Source organism: Emydura macquarii, unplaced genomic scaffold, assembly GCF_026122565.2.
Source record: "Emydura macquarii macquarii isolate MOO-44397 ecotype Brisbane River unplaced genomic scaffold, CSIRO-AGI_Emac_v2 contig_18, whole genome shotgun sequence".
In the NCBI taxonomy this organism is placed as follows: domain Eukaryota; kingdom Metazoa; phylum Chordata; order Testudines; family Chelidae; genus Emydura; species Emydura macquarii.
This window is the reverse complement of record NW_027130155.1, coordinates 1,464,122-1,481,358: the sequence shown is the minus strand read 5'-3', so window position 1 is coordinate 1,481,358 and position 17,237 is coordinate 1,464,122. Positions and strand designations below refer to the sequence as shown.

General features: G+C 46.9%; 1 protein-coding gene across 1 annotated transcript in view; it reads left to right on the top strand.

The window, feature by feature from the left end:
• The first annotated feature begins 921 nt into the window (after window positions 1-921).
• Window positions 922-17,237, top strand: part of GFM1 (G elongation factor mitochondrial 1) — a 55,274-nt gene continuing 38,958 nt past the window's right edge. The window contains exons 1-6 of the mRNA XM_067546138.1: window positions 922-1,070; window positions 3,757-3,909; window positions 4,600-4,732; window positions 13,543-13,747; window positions 14,608-14,724; window positions 16,423-16,573. Coding sequence (XP_067402239.1) covers window positions 1,020-1,070; window positions 3,757-3,909; window positions 4,600-4,732; window positions 13,543-13,747; window positions 14,608-14,724; window positions 16,423-16,573 — 810 coding nt within the window. The 5' untranslated portion in view covers window positions 922-1,019. The remainder of the gene's footprint in view (window positions 1,071-3,756; window positions 3,910-4,599; window positions 4,733-13,542; window positions 13,748-14,607; window positions 14,725-16,422; window positions 16,574-17,237) is intronic.

Here is a 17,237-nt window from a genome sequence, read left to right as displayed (position 1 = left end):
TTATTTTTTGTACCATTCCCCTTATATCACAAAGGGCCAACATGATTGTTATGGTTTCTAGGAGGTACTGTAATATAAAAAATAAGTATAAACATTCCTAGATTTTGGATTAAGAAATTGCTGAATTAATCTCTATGTTGTGATCGGTGTGTCTCTGGGGGGAAAGGCACTGTATTAATATATTTTATACAAAGCACTTCATATATACCTACAGCACCACTGAAAGGCAGCTCTCTCTCGCCTGTAAAGTGCTCAAGGACAGTGCAGTAGGACAAGGATGGGAATTTTCTCACCGCGGTCACACTGTCAACAATTCACATGATATGTGGTGTTGTTCTTAAGCTCCAGCTCCTGGAGTCAAGTGATTACATGAGAATCACGGCTTTCATTTTTAAAAAGTGTAACTTTCTAACCTGCATGGTTGAGAAAGAAGCTTGAAAAATGTGATTCACAGGCCTCCTAAGGTTCAGAAACCAGCAGGCAAACACACAGAACCTAACCTTTATTATTATTATTAGCATTCAAAAAAATCTTGTGCTTTTTAAGCCAGTTCCATCAGTACCGAATGCCGGGGCGGACAGTCCTGCGGACGCTTTTCCTGCCGCTGACACGGAGCAATTCACCGCCCTGCGCCTCGGTAAAACGACGCTAACGAGCCTGACCTGCCTCTTTGTAAAGCGCCGGGCCACGCACTGACAGCGCGTGCTGTGGGACGGAGAGCGAGGCACTAATGCGCATGTCCGCTCCCGCCAGCGCTCCCGCCTGGCTCCGGCCCGCGCTATAGCGGCCGCGCGAGTCGCGCCTCCCCCTCCTGCCCTGCAGGTGGCGCTGTCAGAAGCCTGCCGGTGGTCGAGTCCATTGCCCGGCTGCTTCCACTCAGTGCCCCGGAAGTGCTCCCCGGCGAGCCGGCGCTCAGGCCGGAAGCGCGCGGGGAGCTCTGCTCAGCAGCAGCAGGAGGGCACTGCTGACCTGACGGTCACAGCCGGAGCCGGGGAGCGCAGCGTCCTGCCGACCTCGCCATGCTGCAGCTGCTGAGAGCCGGGCTGGTGCGGAGGCCCCGGTGGCAGCAGGTATTGGGCCGGGGGAGGAGCCTCGCCTCGCCTGTTTCCAAGCTGGCCGGGCGGCCGGACCCCCTCTGGGTGGGGGAGCAGCCCCGGGTCGCGGAGCGCCGGCAAAGGGCCAAGTCCTGCCCCGGGCGCTCGGGGCTGTTGGCGGCGTTAGGTGCAGGTGCCGTCGCACCGGGAGTGGGGGGCTGGCCGGGAGCGCCATGCTCCGTCTGCCACTAGGTGTAAAGCCCAGGCTCGGCTGCGGCTTTGTCAGGCTGCCTGAAGTGCGTCTGGCCGGGTTCGTGATCGTTGGGAGCAAGCCTGAGCAGGGTTTCTCCCCTGCATGGGGTTGGTCAGTGGGCGGGGATTCATGGAGTCTAGGGGAAGCCACACAATGCCACAGTTCTGAGAGAAGACCGCAGACTCAGAGGAGAGCTAAGGGAGGTTAAATGTGCAATGTGAAGCACCCCGTCTCCCTCCACGCACACACTTCGCCCAAAAGCTGTGCTGAACCATCACCTTCAGGTCAAAACAGTGGGTGTCTGCACTGTTCTAGGCCCAGTTCAGAAAAGTGCGTGGTCACTTAGGGTATGGCTACACTGCATTGTAAACCCAGGTCTGTGGGACTTAAGTTTACGGACTTGGTGTTTCCAAGCCCATGCTTAAACATCCACATTGTATTGTAAACCTGGGGTTTATAACTGCAGGATTGGGGTCTTACAGTTGTGCAAATGCATCCATACAACACTATACAGATCACCTGACTCAGGTCTGTGACTTGAGCAAATTGCACATTGCAAAATAACAGGGCTTGGACCCAAGTCACAGTTGGACTCTGGCTGTGACCCAGCCCCCAGTAGAGTCCTAGGGCCCAGGTCCTGAGTGCTTGCTGACCTAGGTTAGACTGATTTTTGTGTGGATGGAAGGGAGTCTTCAGTTCAAACTTGAGTCAGAGCCAAGTTTTAGTGTGTAGTGTAGACAAACCTTAAAGATTCTATATTCTTGGCAAGAGTACTGATTAATCTATGTGTCTTTGCCAAATTACACCTAATGACTCTTATCCAAGGATTTCAATGAACTTTCTAAACAACCACTGAAGTGGACAGGCTAAAAATTGTATTTTAAAAGCCAATTTCCTTAGCTTACCTGTATTCGTAACACCATGTTACCTTATTAAAACCCATATTCTAATGCACTTTTCATTGCTCATGCTGACTGCTTCCTTTATATATATATCAAAGTCTTTGTTTACAAAACTTAACTGTTATATTTGAAGTGATCTGAAAGTGTCCCTGTAGAGTAGACCTTGCAAACACCCATGTGAGACAGGTAAATATTATTTTAATTTTTACAGACATCAGTGCATGATTTGACTGCCTTAAAGGCCATGCAGACTCAGTGGTTGAGGTGGAAACAGAATTAAAGAATTTTGTATTCTATACTTCAGTTCTAATCACTTTACAAAGCTTCCTAACATTACCTTGATGATTACATTCTACAAATTCTGTACCACCTGTTTTTCTTGTACTATAATACACTGCTATTACATGATGCTTAAATCCCCTTTGCTTTAGTTGAGGACTCTAAACAAAGGAACAGGTCCCTTCTTCCTGAAGTTGTGGCTTGTATTCCTTAGGGCATTGTAAGTGCTGTTAATGGTATTTTTATTCTCCTGTTACTGACCTGCCTCTGCCCAGAGCTGTTCTATGCTTATTCACCTTTGCTCTGCCCTTCAAATACATTTTACCTCTCTCCTGCGTGTTCCTGGCATGGGACTTCATCTGCACAGAGATTATTTTTTTTTGTTTAAGCCTCCTACAATAATTACTATTATTGTAATAGTAATGCCAGCAAAGGTGGGAACACTACCACAGACACAGTCATTGACTAGAAATTAAGAGGAGATGAATGGAAAAAAGGAAACTGAATGGAGGGCAGTAGCTTAGAGAGTAGAAGGTAAGACTCAGGTAAGTGGCAGATAGACATAGAAAAGAGAGAGAGAAATGAAGGGATAGAAAATAAGGGAAACAGAGTGAGTCTATGGAGAAGTGTCCAAGTCCTCAGTTTCCCACATATAATACTCTAAGGGGTGAACTCACCGATAATGCATATCTTTCTGCTCACTTTCAAATGTTCCTGATCTCTTCTGTCACCGTGGGACCCACTGTCTCTCTGCTGTTCCCATTAGGCATAAAAGAAGTCTGCTTCCACACATTGTCCAAAGACTTCTTAAATCCATACTGTGGTCCTCCTCACAACAGGAGAACTAAGAGGTTGCTTGATTGAATTAATGGCTTGTAGATGTAGGGAAAAATAAGAGTGCTACTTCACACATTGTCTTTGAATCTGTGCAACAACTTCCCTGGTATCCCAGAAACCAAGAGGGTGAAGGGAGCAAGTTTCTCTGAAACCTCATTGTGCAAGTAGAGAGAGATGGTGCAAGGGAGTGGTGGGCTAAGCATAGGGTTGATTGGGCATTTGGTTAGAGGTTGTTCACTGCCCTAATGTGGTGGGGTGTTCTGGGACATGCTTAGGGCTGCTTGGGGAGCTCAGATTGCTCAAATAAACCAATTTATTTCTTATCTCAGTGAAACACAGGAAAAAGTCACTTTATTGGTCACAGGTCACCTTCCTAGAGGTGTTCTTATGGTGAGACATTGTACTGACACAGATAAAAGGGGCTGAATTGCATTCTTCTCTTGTCTTTCAGTTTCTCTTGAACAGCTGCAGACAGTGTTCTTCAGGAATCATTCCCAATGAAAAGATCCGCAACATTGGTATCTCTGCTCACATTGACTCTGGAAAAACGACATTAACTGAGCGAATCCTTTTTTATACTGGGAAGATAGCACAGATGCATGAGGTATGTCTCTGAATTACTGGTATGATGCTCATTTTGATGGTGAGGGGATTTTGAATGTTACATGAAATGATTCAGCTACTGAATTGTCTAGACTTGTTGAACCACAAAGAGTACCAAATGAAATAAAAAGGTTATGTTTAAAGGCCCATTGGTCCCGTTCGAAATACAAGCTAAATGGGGAATTCTAGGGACAGCTGTCTCATGGTACTCTCTGACTTCTTCCTGAAGTGGAAGGAGCAAAAGAGAGAGAGAGAACATTTTCTCTCTCTCTCCTCCCCCCCCTCTCCCCCTCGCCCCACCAACATCCTGCCAAAAACAAACAAAACCCCAATAACTCCACCACCAACATAAATGGAAAATTTCTCCATACAGTCAAAGGTGAACATGACAAACTGGGATAAAAATACAAAGAATGTGCTCACTGGCTCCAGGATACATTGGCTTATTAAATTCACAGTGAAATAGAAATTGTTTGCAATGGCTTTTTGATCATGAGGCCTTCTTCAAGAATGATATAGAAAGGAAAGAGCAAAGCTAGTTAGGATTGTAGATCGAGCTCTTGTACCCCTAACTCAGCTGAATTTTGCTGCCTGTGTGAAAGATGCTTACTCAGTGCTTATTCAGGCAAAATTCTCATTGAAGTTTTTGGGAGGTTTTTCTGCAGTAAATCCTTTGCTTTTTTGAGTTTAGGTAAAAGGTAAAGATGGAGTTGGGGCTGTCATGGATTCTATGGAGCTGGAACGACAGCGTGGTATCACAATTCAGTCTGCAGCGACATATACCATGTGGAAGGACACCAACATCAACATCATAGATACACCAGGTAATGTGAAGTCTCAGAACTTTTTAAGTGCTACCCTAACCAAAATATTTTGAGAGCAAAGACGACATTGATTCACCCTCATCACTAGCCAATTTGATAACAATAAAATGTAGCTGTCTGTCTGAGCTGATCACACAAAGTGTTGCACTGAACAGAGACTTCTCTGTGTGTTTCTGTCTGTTTGCCTTTGTAGATGAGGAAGACAAAAGGAAATCAACAGAGCAGAGAAAATTCAGTGGCAATTGTTTTAGAAATCATTAGTTGCAACTGTGGATGCAGTGTTTGTCCACGGTCTTTATGCATCTTGTTTCAACTTAGTTTGTAAGCTCCTCATTTAAGGCACCACTGAAACAATGCATAATAATGAAGGGGGAAGGCTATGACAGCTCTGTTCCTAACAGCGTTTTCCAAAAGGCATTTGATGCTATTTGCATGTTTCTGCTGTAGTTTGGGGTGATCATGCAAAACTTGCTGCTCTACTGCAGTCTTCTTGTTCAAGAATTGAGTACGACAAACATACAGACTTAGATGCTCTTCATGACAGTCATCTTCTGTAGAGTGTGGTTGAGAACATTAGAGTAACTGGACCAAATGTTTATCTCAGTCCCAGCTGAAATGGCTCCATGCCGGGGGACTTCCACATGAAAATCATTGCAATTAGCAGGCTTTGGTATTGGCTGAAAATTCTTAACCTCTTTACCATTCTTTGGGATCCTATAAGTGCACTGGTGGTTTCTGGTAGACAACTGTGATGGTTTTAATGATGTGGACAACTAACTTCTTTGTTGATAGTGTTAGAAGAGAGACCAAGGACTGAATAGCCAGGGGCAAAGAATTGTCACTCTTAACATTGATCCCTCCAGAACAGATATGAACCACATTTCTGGGATAGAGAAGATGACTGTTGGTCCCTAAGTAGTATCTGGTAATAAGGAAGGTACAATGCCCTCGCCTATGCTCCTAATAACACCTTGGATTGTTAAAACTGAAAGCATATTAAATATAAATTCTGTGTTTCATGCTTTACTGCTCTTTATATCTTGCATTTCTGTCACCTTGGACTATGAAAAATAAACTATTATTTTATTTGTATTAATATAGCACCTTGGAGCCCTAGTCTTGGACCAGGACCCCATTGTGCTAGGTGCTATACAAACACAGGACAAAAAGACAACCTCTGTTCTAAAGAACTTGCAATCTAAGAGTTGGGCAAGAGACAGCAGATACAGAGGCAGATGGGGAGCACAAGGAAACAATGAGACCGTATCAGTCAGCAAGATCAGCAGTGGTATCAGTAGTTGTCTGTTTCATTTTTGTTTATACAATTGTCTGCTTCTTCTTCCAGTGCTTGTTCATGTTCATTCCATTTCAGGTATATGTGCATGCCACATGCACCAGTGCTAGAGATTTTTCCCTCAGTGGTATCCCTAGGGCCAGTTTTAGCACCTCTACAGTGGTGCAAGTATGTGCCAGTATAAGGGCGCTGCCGGCCCCTTCTCGCTCTCAGTTCCTTCTTAAAACCAGTAACGGTGCTGGAATGTCCTTGCTGGCAAGCCTTCTATCAGTGGTCTCATCTGTAGATTTAGTGTACATAATTTGTTATATAAGTTTAATTAGTGAGTTAGACGTTAGATATAGATGTAGTTAGTCCTGCGGGGACATAGCCCCAGAGATGGGGCATGCCCCGGTCCCCAGGTTTCAAACCATGTGCTTCATGTAAGAAGCCCATCCCCATAAACGATCCTCACCAAATCTGCTTAAAGTACTTGGGTGAGACCCATCTTCGAGATAAGTGCATGATCTGCAGAAACTTCAGACCCCGCACTAAAAAGGATTGGGACATCAGGTTAAGAGCGCTCCTGATCGAGCCTGCTTTCAGACCAGACTGCAAGCCTGGCTGCTCGGACTCTGCCCCCAGTACATCAGCATCTACTTGAAGCACACTGATGGCACTGAGTTCATCCTGGCACTGGTCACTGTCTCCGGTGCCAAAGAAGCAGCACAAGAAGCTGCACGCTGGAAGAGGGTGCTCCCCAGCTCCTAAAAAGGACAGTGAGTGGCTGACCAGCCGAGACCCATGCTGGGCCATTCGTCTTCCCCAGAACTTGGACCGGCTGTGGCCTCACCTATTAGAGCTCCCAGTCCTCCCTGGTATCAACCTCCAACTCCTGGTAGCGGTACAGGTACCCAGCACCTCATGTTGCCATCCATGCCCGAGGCCTTTCAAATGGCCAAGGACTTGCTCTCACTCCTGGTGCCTCCCACTCCTTGGGAGAATAAATCTTCATGCTGAGACCCCATGTTGGGGCAGCCAGCCAAGAGTGGGTCCAGGGGTAAGTCCACGATGGGGGCCCTGCACAGATCCCCAATTCCTTGACACCACTCTTCATCCTCTCACTGGGTCACCGACACTCTGGTAGCGGTCACCAGGACTCTGTCACCGGTCTCCAGATCACTGCAGATAGACGGACTCCTGGTACCATATCCCAGACCCTCGGTACCGATCTCCAGAGCCTTGATGTAGATCGCCAGGGTCCCGGCACTGATCCCCAGAGCTACAGCGTCAGTCTCTGGAGTGCTGCTACCAGTTACCAGATTACCTTTGTCAATCCCTAGATGCTCGGCACCGCTTGACAGAGTCCTGGCACTACTCCTTGGTAATGGGACACCACCACTACCAGTGCACTAAAGTGTTGGAGATAAGGTTGGCACTGCCCCAGTCCCCAGAAGAGGACCCCTCGGATTCAGAGGGAGAGGAGATCACTTTGCCCAGGGTCAAGTGAACCCAGCCATGGCTGCAGGTTTCCCCCCTGGGCCTACCACCAGGCTTGTGGCCACCGACACAGTGGCCTGGACCATGGCAGTTCTGAAACCCGTGGGGATTCCCTCCTGCTTCAGGGTTGCGGGTGCAACAGTCAATCTCAGGAACATCTGAGAGACACCTTCCCCCTCCCGCCCCTGTGGAGTTGATGAAGAGCTGGAGGACATCCAGTCACCCTCCACCTTGGAGACATTTGAAGCGGCCAGGGACCTCATCAAGAGCACAGTGCTGCAACAACCACAGCCCTGGGGAAGACCACCAGAGGCAGTAGCACCAGCACTACTTAGACCGGTACTGTCAAAAGGGAAGCCCGCTATGATGTCCTGGTAACTATCGCCCTGGTCACTGGCACTGAGGGCCACTGTGATGCCATGGTCTCCTAGAGGCGGATCAGAGTCCGAGGCTGAATCTTTTACCTCGCGCAGAAGTCGGCACCGGGATGGGAGTTAGCACCGAGGCCAAGAGATGCCTCAGCCCTTCATAGTACCGTGGCTCCCTCAATGGCAAAAGCCATCCCAATGGCCTTTCTGGACTCCATTGGCTTTCCACCAGGCACAGGGACTTCAGTTCGCTCATTCAATGTCCTTCGCGTTGGGAAACAGGTTCCATCTTACTAGATCAGAGATCATCTCTCAACCTGATGCCAATACCAGCACCGAGCACAATCTTGAGCTGGGATATGGCACCGATTATGGAGGCACCTATGCTGGCACTGAGTCCGATGCCTCCAGCACCATGAAGGAGGCGGATTGCTCAGTACCACAGGATCTGCTGGGTGCCAAGGGACAGGAAACAGGCCCACTAAGGGAGACCTCATCCTCCTTGCTGGCTTGAGGCTATGGCGGACGCCACTCCGACACTGGCAATTGAAGACAGTAGGGCACATCAGGACCTCCTAGGTTGATGAGATCTCCGAAGAGGGAACGGACCCAATGACTGATATATTGTCCCCTGGACCCTGGAGGGGTGGCCTTACCTTTGATAAAGACTATTGACAAGAATATGAAGTCAATGTGACAAACCCCAGCCTCGATTCCCCCAATGGCAAAAAGAGTCGAGCAAAAATACTTCATACCATCCACGGGTTAGGAGTACCTGTATGCTCACCCTCCCCCAGGCTTCCTCGTTGTTGTGGCTGAGAACAAGAGAGAAAGGCAGGGAAGTCAAGGCCCTACACCTAAAGCCAAGGAGGCCAAAAAAATGGACCTATTTGGCAGAAAGGTGTATTTCACTGGGGGCCTCCAGCTCAGGGTGGCGAACCAACAGGCTGTCCTGAGCAGATACTCTTATAACACTGGAGGTCCATCCAGAAGTTTGCGGAGTCTATCACTGCTGGCTCCAAGAAAGAGTTTTTGCCCTTGTGGAAGAGGGCAAAACGACAGCAAAGGCATCCTTGCAAGGGGCTTTGGGCACAGCGGATGCGGTCACCCAAACTATGGCTTCGGGAGTGTCTATGCATCGCAGCTCCTGGTTGCAAGCGTAGGGCCTCCCCCACAAGGTCCAACAGATGGTGCAAGACCTGCCCTTTGAGGGTCAATCACCGTTCTCGGAACAGACACAAAATTGCAGTCTAAAGGACTCTAGAGCTACTCTTAAGTCCTTGGGCCTGCACATGCCAGTGCCCCAGAGGAGGTGGTTTAGACCACAGCCCCTCCCCCGCTTTTACCAGCCCCATCAGAGGCAGCAGTTTGGACGTTGGAGTGGTAGGAACAAATAACAGAGGAAGGCCCTACCAGTTCTCATCTGGTTGGAACAAGGGCCCCATGAAGCAGCCCCCAGGCCTAAAATCAAAACTTTTGAGAGTGCGCTCAAGGACAGCATAGCAGTACAACATTTGGATCCTCCACCCTAATTGTTTTCAAACCGCTTATCCCATTTCTACCGTTTATGGACCCAAATGACCTCAGACAGGTAGGTCCTACGCATGGCAGAACTGGGATACTTTATCCAATTCCACTTCCTTCCATCCCTCCCCCCCATTCCCCATCCCTCTTCAGGGACCCCCATGTAGGCTGTGGAAGATGGATTGTGACGCGATGGAGATAGTGGCCCAACGGGTCTGGTCAGAACTGGTTTGGTCAGGATCGCTGCACAGCACGGTAAACAGATTGTATAACCAGTTTCGCAACCTGTTGTGTAACCTGTTTGCAGTGCCAAAAAGGTGGAGAAAGTGAGGAGGGAAGGACATGTGCTGTAAATTAACCAATGCTTGCTGTTCCCTAGAAATATGTTATGCTGCATATATAAGCTTGTAACGCAAGTGCGCAATGAGACTGCCATAAATCCACTGGGATTGCGTGGTACAAATCCCCTGCAGTCACTTTGCAGAGTTCGTGTAGGGTCTCCCTCTGCTGTTTGGAGCATTACAGATAAGTGTACCTAACTGGTGTGGGTGTGTCTTTATTCCTCACCTGGTATCCAGAACCTGCAGGCAGCAGTGATTGGGCTCTGCCTGGCGGAACACCCTCTCATGAGCAACTTCTAATCCAAGAAGTTCAACCGCTCCTGGAGGTGGGAGTGGTGGAAGAGGTCCCGGTGGAGTTAAAGGGAAGAGGTTTTTACTCACGGTATTTCCTAATTCCGAAAGCCAAGGGCAGTCTCAGGCCAATTTTGGATTAAAGATAAGTGTACCTAACTGGTGTGGGCGTGTCTTTATTCCTCACCTGGTATCCAGAACCTGCAGGCAGCAGTGATTGGGCTCTGCCTGGCGGAACACCCTCTCATGAGCAACTTCTAATCCAAGAAGTTCAACCGCTCCTGGAGGTGGGAGTGGTGGAAGAGGTCCCGGTGGAGTTAAAGGGAAGAGGTTTTTACTCACGGTATTTCCTAATTCCGAAAGCCAAGGGCAGTCTCAGGCCAATTTTGGATTAAAGATAAGTGTACCTAACTGGTGTGGGCGTGTCTTTATTCCTCACCTGGTATCCAGAACCTGCAGGCAGCAGTGATTGGGCTCTGCCTGGCAGAACACTCTCTCATGAGCAACTTCTAATCCAAGAAGTTTAACCGCTCCTGGAGGTGGGAGTGGTGGAAGAGGTCCCGGTGGAGTTAAAGGGAAGAGGTTTTTACTCACGGTATTTCCTAATTCCGAAAGCCAAGGGCAGTCTCAGGCCAATTTTGGACCTGAGGAACCTCAACAAATTCATAAAGAAACTGAGGTTTCATATGATCTCCCTGGTGTCAGTTATCCCCCCCCCCCCCCGGATCCAGGAGATTGGTATGTCGCATTCAACCTCAAAGATGCGTATTTCCATGTATCGATCATCTCAAGGCACAGGAGAGTCCTCAGATTCATGATCAACAGCTGTCACTACCAGTTTACGGTACTTCCGTTTGGCCTCTCGACTGCCCCCAGGTCTTTATAAAATGCATAGCGGTGGTGGCAGCTTTTCTCACAAAGCAGGGGGATTCAGGTCTTCCCATATTTGGACGACTGGCTGATCAAAGGGAAATCCAGACAGCAAATAGAATCGAACATGAAGTTCATAATGCTAACATTTGCCAGTCTGGGCCTCTTGGTCAACACACGCAAGTCTGTCCTCAACCTCACGCAAAAGACAGAGTTCATAGCAGCAGTCCTGGATTCAAATAAGTCCAGAGCCTTCCTGCCAGAGACTCACTTTTGCAACATTCTATCATAGAGGAGTGGAATCGCCACCCCATGGTCACAGTCAGAAGCTGTCTAAGACTGTTGGGCCATCTGGCAGCCTGCACACAGGTAGTCTAGTATGCCAGGCTACATCTCAGACCCCTACAAACATGGCTGGCTTCAGTCTATCACCCCGCCCAGGATTGTATAGACAAGGTGGTATTGATCCCATTGCCGGTGCTGACTTCGCTCAGGTGGTGACTAGACTGGGGAATGGTATGGGCAGGAATCCCCTTCTTGAGCCCACAACCTACCATGATGCTGGGAACCGATGCCTCAGACTTGGGCTGGAGGGCCCATCTGGACCAGATGAGAATCCAGGGTCAATGGTCACAAGAAGACCTATCTGCTCACATCAACGTGGGGGAGCTGAGAGGAGTACGGCTGGTATGTCAAGCCTTCAAAGATCACCTGACGGGCAAATGCATCGCACTAAAAACAAACAACACAACAGCGATGTTTTATATAAACAGACGGGGGTGCTCGCTCCTCAACCTCTGGTGCTTCTGTATAACTCACGAGATCCATATAGAAGCGTCATACCTCCCAGGATCCGTATTTGATTTCATAGGATCATGGTCAGCTGTTACATCCAAACCTTGCCTCTTTACATCTGACGGCGTGGATGCTGCATGGTTAAGGCTTGAGGAGCAGGCTTGCTTCACTCAGGTTCAGAAAGTCCTGCTGGAAAGTAGAAAACCCTCTAGTAGAGCGACTTACCTGGTGAAGTGGAAATGCTGCTTCTGCTCGTCAGCGGAACGAAAACTCTCCCTGGCCCAGGTACCATTACACTCCATTCTGGAGTACTTACTCCACTTGAAACATCAAGGCCTGCTGTTACTGTCAATCAGGGTACAACCTGGCGGCCATCATAGCCTTTTGCCCGCGTATCCAGAGCAGATCTTCTCCCATGAAATGACGGTCAGATTCCGGAAAGGCTCTTTCCACAGGTCGGAGACCCGGTTCCCCCATGGGACCTCAACCTAGTTTTGTCCAGGATCACTGGGCCTCCCATTGAGCCCATGGCATTCTATTTGCTGCTTCTGTTGTCATGGAAAGTTGCCTTTCTGGTGGCAATTACATCATTGAGGCAAGTCTCTGAAATCAAGGCTCTAACATTGGAACCTCCCTATACTACGTTTTACAAAGTTAAAGTTCAGCTGCACCCTCATCCTGCATTTCTACCAAAAGTGGCATTGCAGTTTCATGTCAACCAGGACATCTTCCTGACAGTCTTTTTTCCAAAGCCTCACGGCTCTAGCGAAGAGAAACGTCCACACACCGTGGATGGCAGGCGAGCACTGGCTTTCTACATAAAAAGAACTAAGCCCTTCTGAAAATCTATGCAGCTTTTTATCATGGTTGCTGAGCAAATGAAGGGCTTGCAAGTCTCATCACAGAGGATTTCCTTCTGGCTCACTGCCTGCATCCAAACTTGTTGCGAGCAGGCAAAGATTGCACCTCCTGCCACTCTGACAGCTCATTCGACAAGAGCACAGGCTTCGTCAGCCACTTTCTTAGCCCAGAATCCAATACAGGACATTTGCAGAGCCGCAACTTGGTTTTCTGTTCACATCTTTACGTCCCACTATGCCATCACGCAACAGACCCGGGACAATGCAGGCTTTGGGAGAGCATTATTGCAATTGGCGTTTCTGTGAACTGGCCCATGTCCAGAGGCACTGCTTGTCAGTCACCTGACGTGGAACAGACATGAGCAAGTACTCGAAGAAGGAAAATCGGTTACTAATCTTCTGTAACTGTTATTCTTTGAGATGTCATGTCTGTTCTATGACCCACCCTCTTTCCCCTCTGTTGGAATTCCGGGAAGAAGGAACTGAGAGGGAGCGGGGCCAGCAGTACCCTTATACCGGCATGCACACGCACCATTCGAGAGGGCGCTAAAGCCGGCCCTACAGATACCACTGAGGGAAAAATCTCCGGCACCAGTGCATATGGCGCACAAACACACGACATGGAATGGACATGAGTAACATATCTCAAAGAACGACAGTTATGAAAGGTCAGTAACCAATTTTTCAAGTCAGTTTCCCTTTCTGGCTTTTTTACTCTAACATAAAGCTGTAGTCTTTGAGTTGTCACTGTATAGGGAATCCTATCTGGTAAAATCAAAATGCTTTCCAATGAAATTCCTTTAAAAACAATTTCTCAGAAACATTTTTATTTTTTCAAAAACCTAATTTTTGACAAAATTTGACTTGACAGTGTCTTTCAGCCTAGCTAAAGATTTATTCATGTGGATACAGAAGAGAAAACAACCCAATAGAGTATAATTCCGTGCTGCAGCTTAAGCCATCCCAGAAAATTGTTTTTCTGATTCAGGGCATGTGGACTTCACTATTGAAGTGGAACGAGCGTTAAGAGTTCTTGATGGAGCTATCCTGGTGCTCTGTGCTGTTGGAGGAGTCCAGTGCCAAACAATGACCGTGAACAGGCAAATGAAGCGTTACAATGTCCCGTGTTTAACGTTCATCAATAAACTGGACAGAATGGGCTCAAGTCCAACCAGAGCTGTACAACAATTGAGGTAACTAATATGTTTAGCTTGTTTGCAGTGCAGTTCCAAACTGTTCATGTGATGTTTCTTGATGTTCTGAGTAGATGTTAATGAGTCTTCTTCGCTTATATGGTCTGAGGTAACAGCTCAGAGCACAATGCACAGCTTCAGGTTACATCAGATGGTAGCAAGGTAACAGAAACAACTCTTCTTTAATGTCCCCATAAGATGGTACCAAAATAACTCTCCCATTGATAAAACAGCTGTCAATGTCAGCTGAGGCTATGAAACTTCCATTTCCCAAAAGGAAGCCAGTTTCATGGCTGCTCAATTGGGTCTGTGGCTCATTTGGACTCATGATGATGATGGAGGTGTTTATGGAGTCATTTATAAAGATTTAATAATAAGTTACCTTTTGCACTGGGATAGTTAGTAGTAGTGCTGCAGTGCATTGTTCCAGTAACCCAGAGAGATGGAGTAGGGACTTATAGGTGGAGCAGGCGGTTGGCTTTAGCCTTGTGTATCATGCAGATACTACCTTCCTTCCTTCTGTCCTCTTCCATCCTCCAAGTCTGTGCATATATTCCATGCATAATGGAAGAACAAGCTGGCTCCAAACATGTACTAACATAAGGGAGACGTAACCCCTGGATTAAAATTACTATTTAAAACAAACTCATCTGCGTGAAAGCAAACCTCGATGTTCTGTCAGCATTTGTTTCATTAGGCCTCTGATGTTATTACATGAGCCAGCAAGGCTTTGGACTTGAGTGAGGGAAGGCTAGGTTCTTGGTCCCGGGACGCTATTCAAAGACCAGGTAAGGCAGGTGGGTAAAAAAGCGTTGCCTTGTCTTGTACTGAGAACTAATTTGTATTTTTAAACTTTTCAGGTCAAAGTTGAATCACAATGCAGCATTCATCCAGATTCCCATTGGCCTCGAGGGACACTTCAGAGGGGTTATTGATCTTATTGAGGAAAAGGCCATATATTTTGATGATGACTTTGGGTAAGTGGTTGAAGACATTTTTCATTTGCTGAGTCTACTCCATGTTTGGTGAATGCTGAAACTGAGTAGAAAATTGTTCCTGTTGCCAAAAAAAAAAAAAAAAAAAAAAAAAAAAAAAAAAGATTTAAAAAAATCCTCTCTTGGTAGTGAGAGAGGATGGATGGTGCTGGAGTTGGCTTGCTTGGGAGGTCCATGTGTGGGTGCCTAGCTGTAGTAGCTGCATCACTTTCAGGGCCATCTGAATGTGGCTGAGAAAATAAATCAGCACTGTTGTGCCCTAAGGATATAGGGAATGCAATTCAACTGCAAGGGTTTGGGATCCTCGGTCTCTGTGATTGTGGACAAGGTGTGAAAGATAACATAGGGTTAGACCACATGTCTGGCAGAAATCTGGAGTGATATTTTTATTCTTGTTGCCATTGGTTAAGCTTGCTGGGTGAAATCCTGTCTGTGTTCAACACAGTGGCAAGACTCCCATTGACTTCATTGGGCCAGGATTTCACAGATTATCTTTGAGGGTGGAGTAAATAGGTAAGGATCTCATTCTTCACTTCATGTTGGCTGTGAATAAAATATCCATTCATCCATAATTTAATGGAGGATGAGGCCCTTAACTTTGTATCTCTATCCAAAACCTGTTGAGATGATGCTCTAGGGTCAGTTTAGGGTGCAGTTGTAGCTGCCAGAAACTTGGTACAGCATGAATCAAAGGGGTGTGACACTATAGCTATCCAGAGGACGACAATTCTATTTTGTGGGAAGTTTTGAAGATAATTTTTGTTCCACATTGGAATCAAAACAGGAACTTTCCAGTGTTTTCACAAAACCTTAAAAAACCTTAGCTTTTTGATTTGAGGAGAAGAAGAGTGTGTGTGTGTCTATAGCCCAGTGGTTAGAATAGCCCACTGGCCTAGGATGTGGGAGACCCTGCTCTCCCTGATTCAGAGCAGAGTTTTTCATCCCACGTCACTCTGAATCAGGCAGAGTAATGACTTGAATGACATCCCAGACAAGTGCCCGAACCACCAGCCTATAGAGCATGAAAGAATATCTCTCAACCTTACCAGTGAGAACTTTGTTAAAACTAATATGTCTCTGCAAAATGTTTTGGCTTTGACAAAAAAGGATATTTTGACCATATTTCATGTGGTCAAAAATGTTCGGATCAGTTCTAGTGGCCAGGCTGGTTGCATCCAAGCTAAAGAGTAAGAGATCTCCTACAGATACAGTGGTGCCCATTTGGCATGTGACTCTTGGGATAAACTAAAGGTAAGGTGGAAGTGAGGCGGATGTAAGGTTGTTCTGTTGCACTTCAAAGCCCCAGCATGAAGTTCCTCTCTTCTGGAGATGCAAAATTGATAGACCTCAGTGACTTTATTACCCACCTAGATAATGAAAATTTCCAGAGGGGTAGCTGTGTTAGTCTGTACACAGCAAAAACCATGAGAGACCTGTAGCACCTTAAAAACCAATGAATTTCTGCGGGCATAAGCTTTCGTGGGCTGCAACCCACTTCGTCAAAGCTTATGCCCACAGAAATTTGTTAGTTTTTAAGGTGCTACAGGACTCTCATTGTTATCACCTAGATAGTGAGACTTTTGAACTGACTCACGATTCATGGCTATCATGGTGCCCACATGGTTGAAAGCTCAACTCACCTAGCTGTCCACAAAACTGATCATGTCTATGCTTTTATAGCCAGACCATTAGATATGATGAAATCCCAGCTGAATTTAGAGCAGAAGCTACAGAAAGACGTCAGGAACTGATTGAATGTGTTGCTAACTCAGACGAACAACTTGGGGAGCTGTTTCTGGAAGAGAAGATCCCTACAGTTACCGATTTAAAGGTAAAGGTTCGATGGTTCTTGTAGAACATGTATTATTTATTAGTAGTGAGATTTTTCAAAGCCTCCTAAGGGATTCAGATGCCTAAATACCATTACAGTTGTTCTTTATATTGCCCAAAGTGTGCTAAGAGCCACATAGTGCAGGCCACCATTACCCTGCAAGTGTGCCTTGACTTAGTCGTGCCACCTCCCTTAGGTTAGAGGCTGTTTGCTCCCTATACCAGGTCTGTTTAGCCCTTGTCATCTTAGTTCAGAAAACTAACAAGCTGCCGGTTGTGTTGGTGGGTTTTGCAATATGGACAGGGAACTGGACTGATGCCGCCATAAGGCCCTGAGGTCTGGAGTGGATTTGAGCTTTTATGTGCCCTTCATAACTCTGATAGCCTTTGTGGGTATGTCTACATTTCATACTAAGTCTAGGTCTGTGGGACTCAGGTTTGTGGACTCAGTGTTTCCAAGCCTATGCTTGAGTGTCCATGCTGCATTGTAAATCTGGGTTTACAATTCCTGGACCCAGGTCTCACAGCGATGCTAATGCTGCCATACTGCACTACGCAGACCTTCTAACTCAGATCTCTTGATGTGACCTGCATCCACGTTGCATAATGACAGGGCTTGGACATGAGTTACAGCAGGACTTTGGCTCTGACTCACCTCCTAGCAG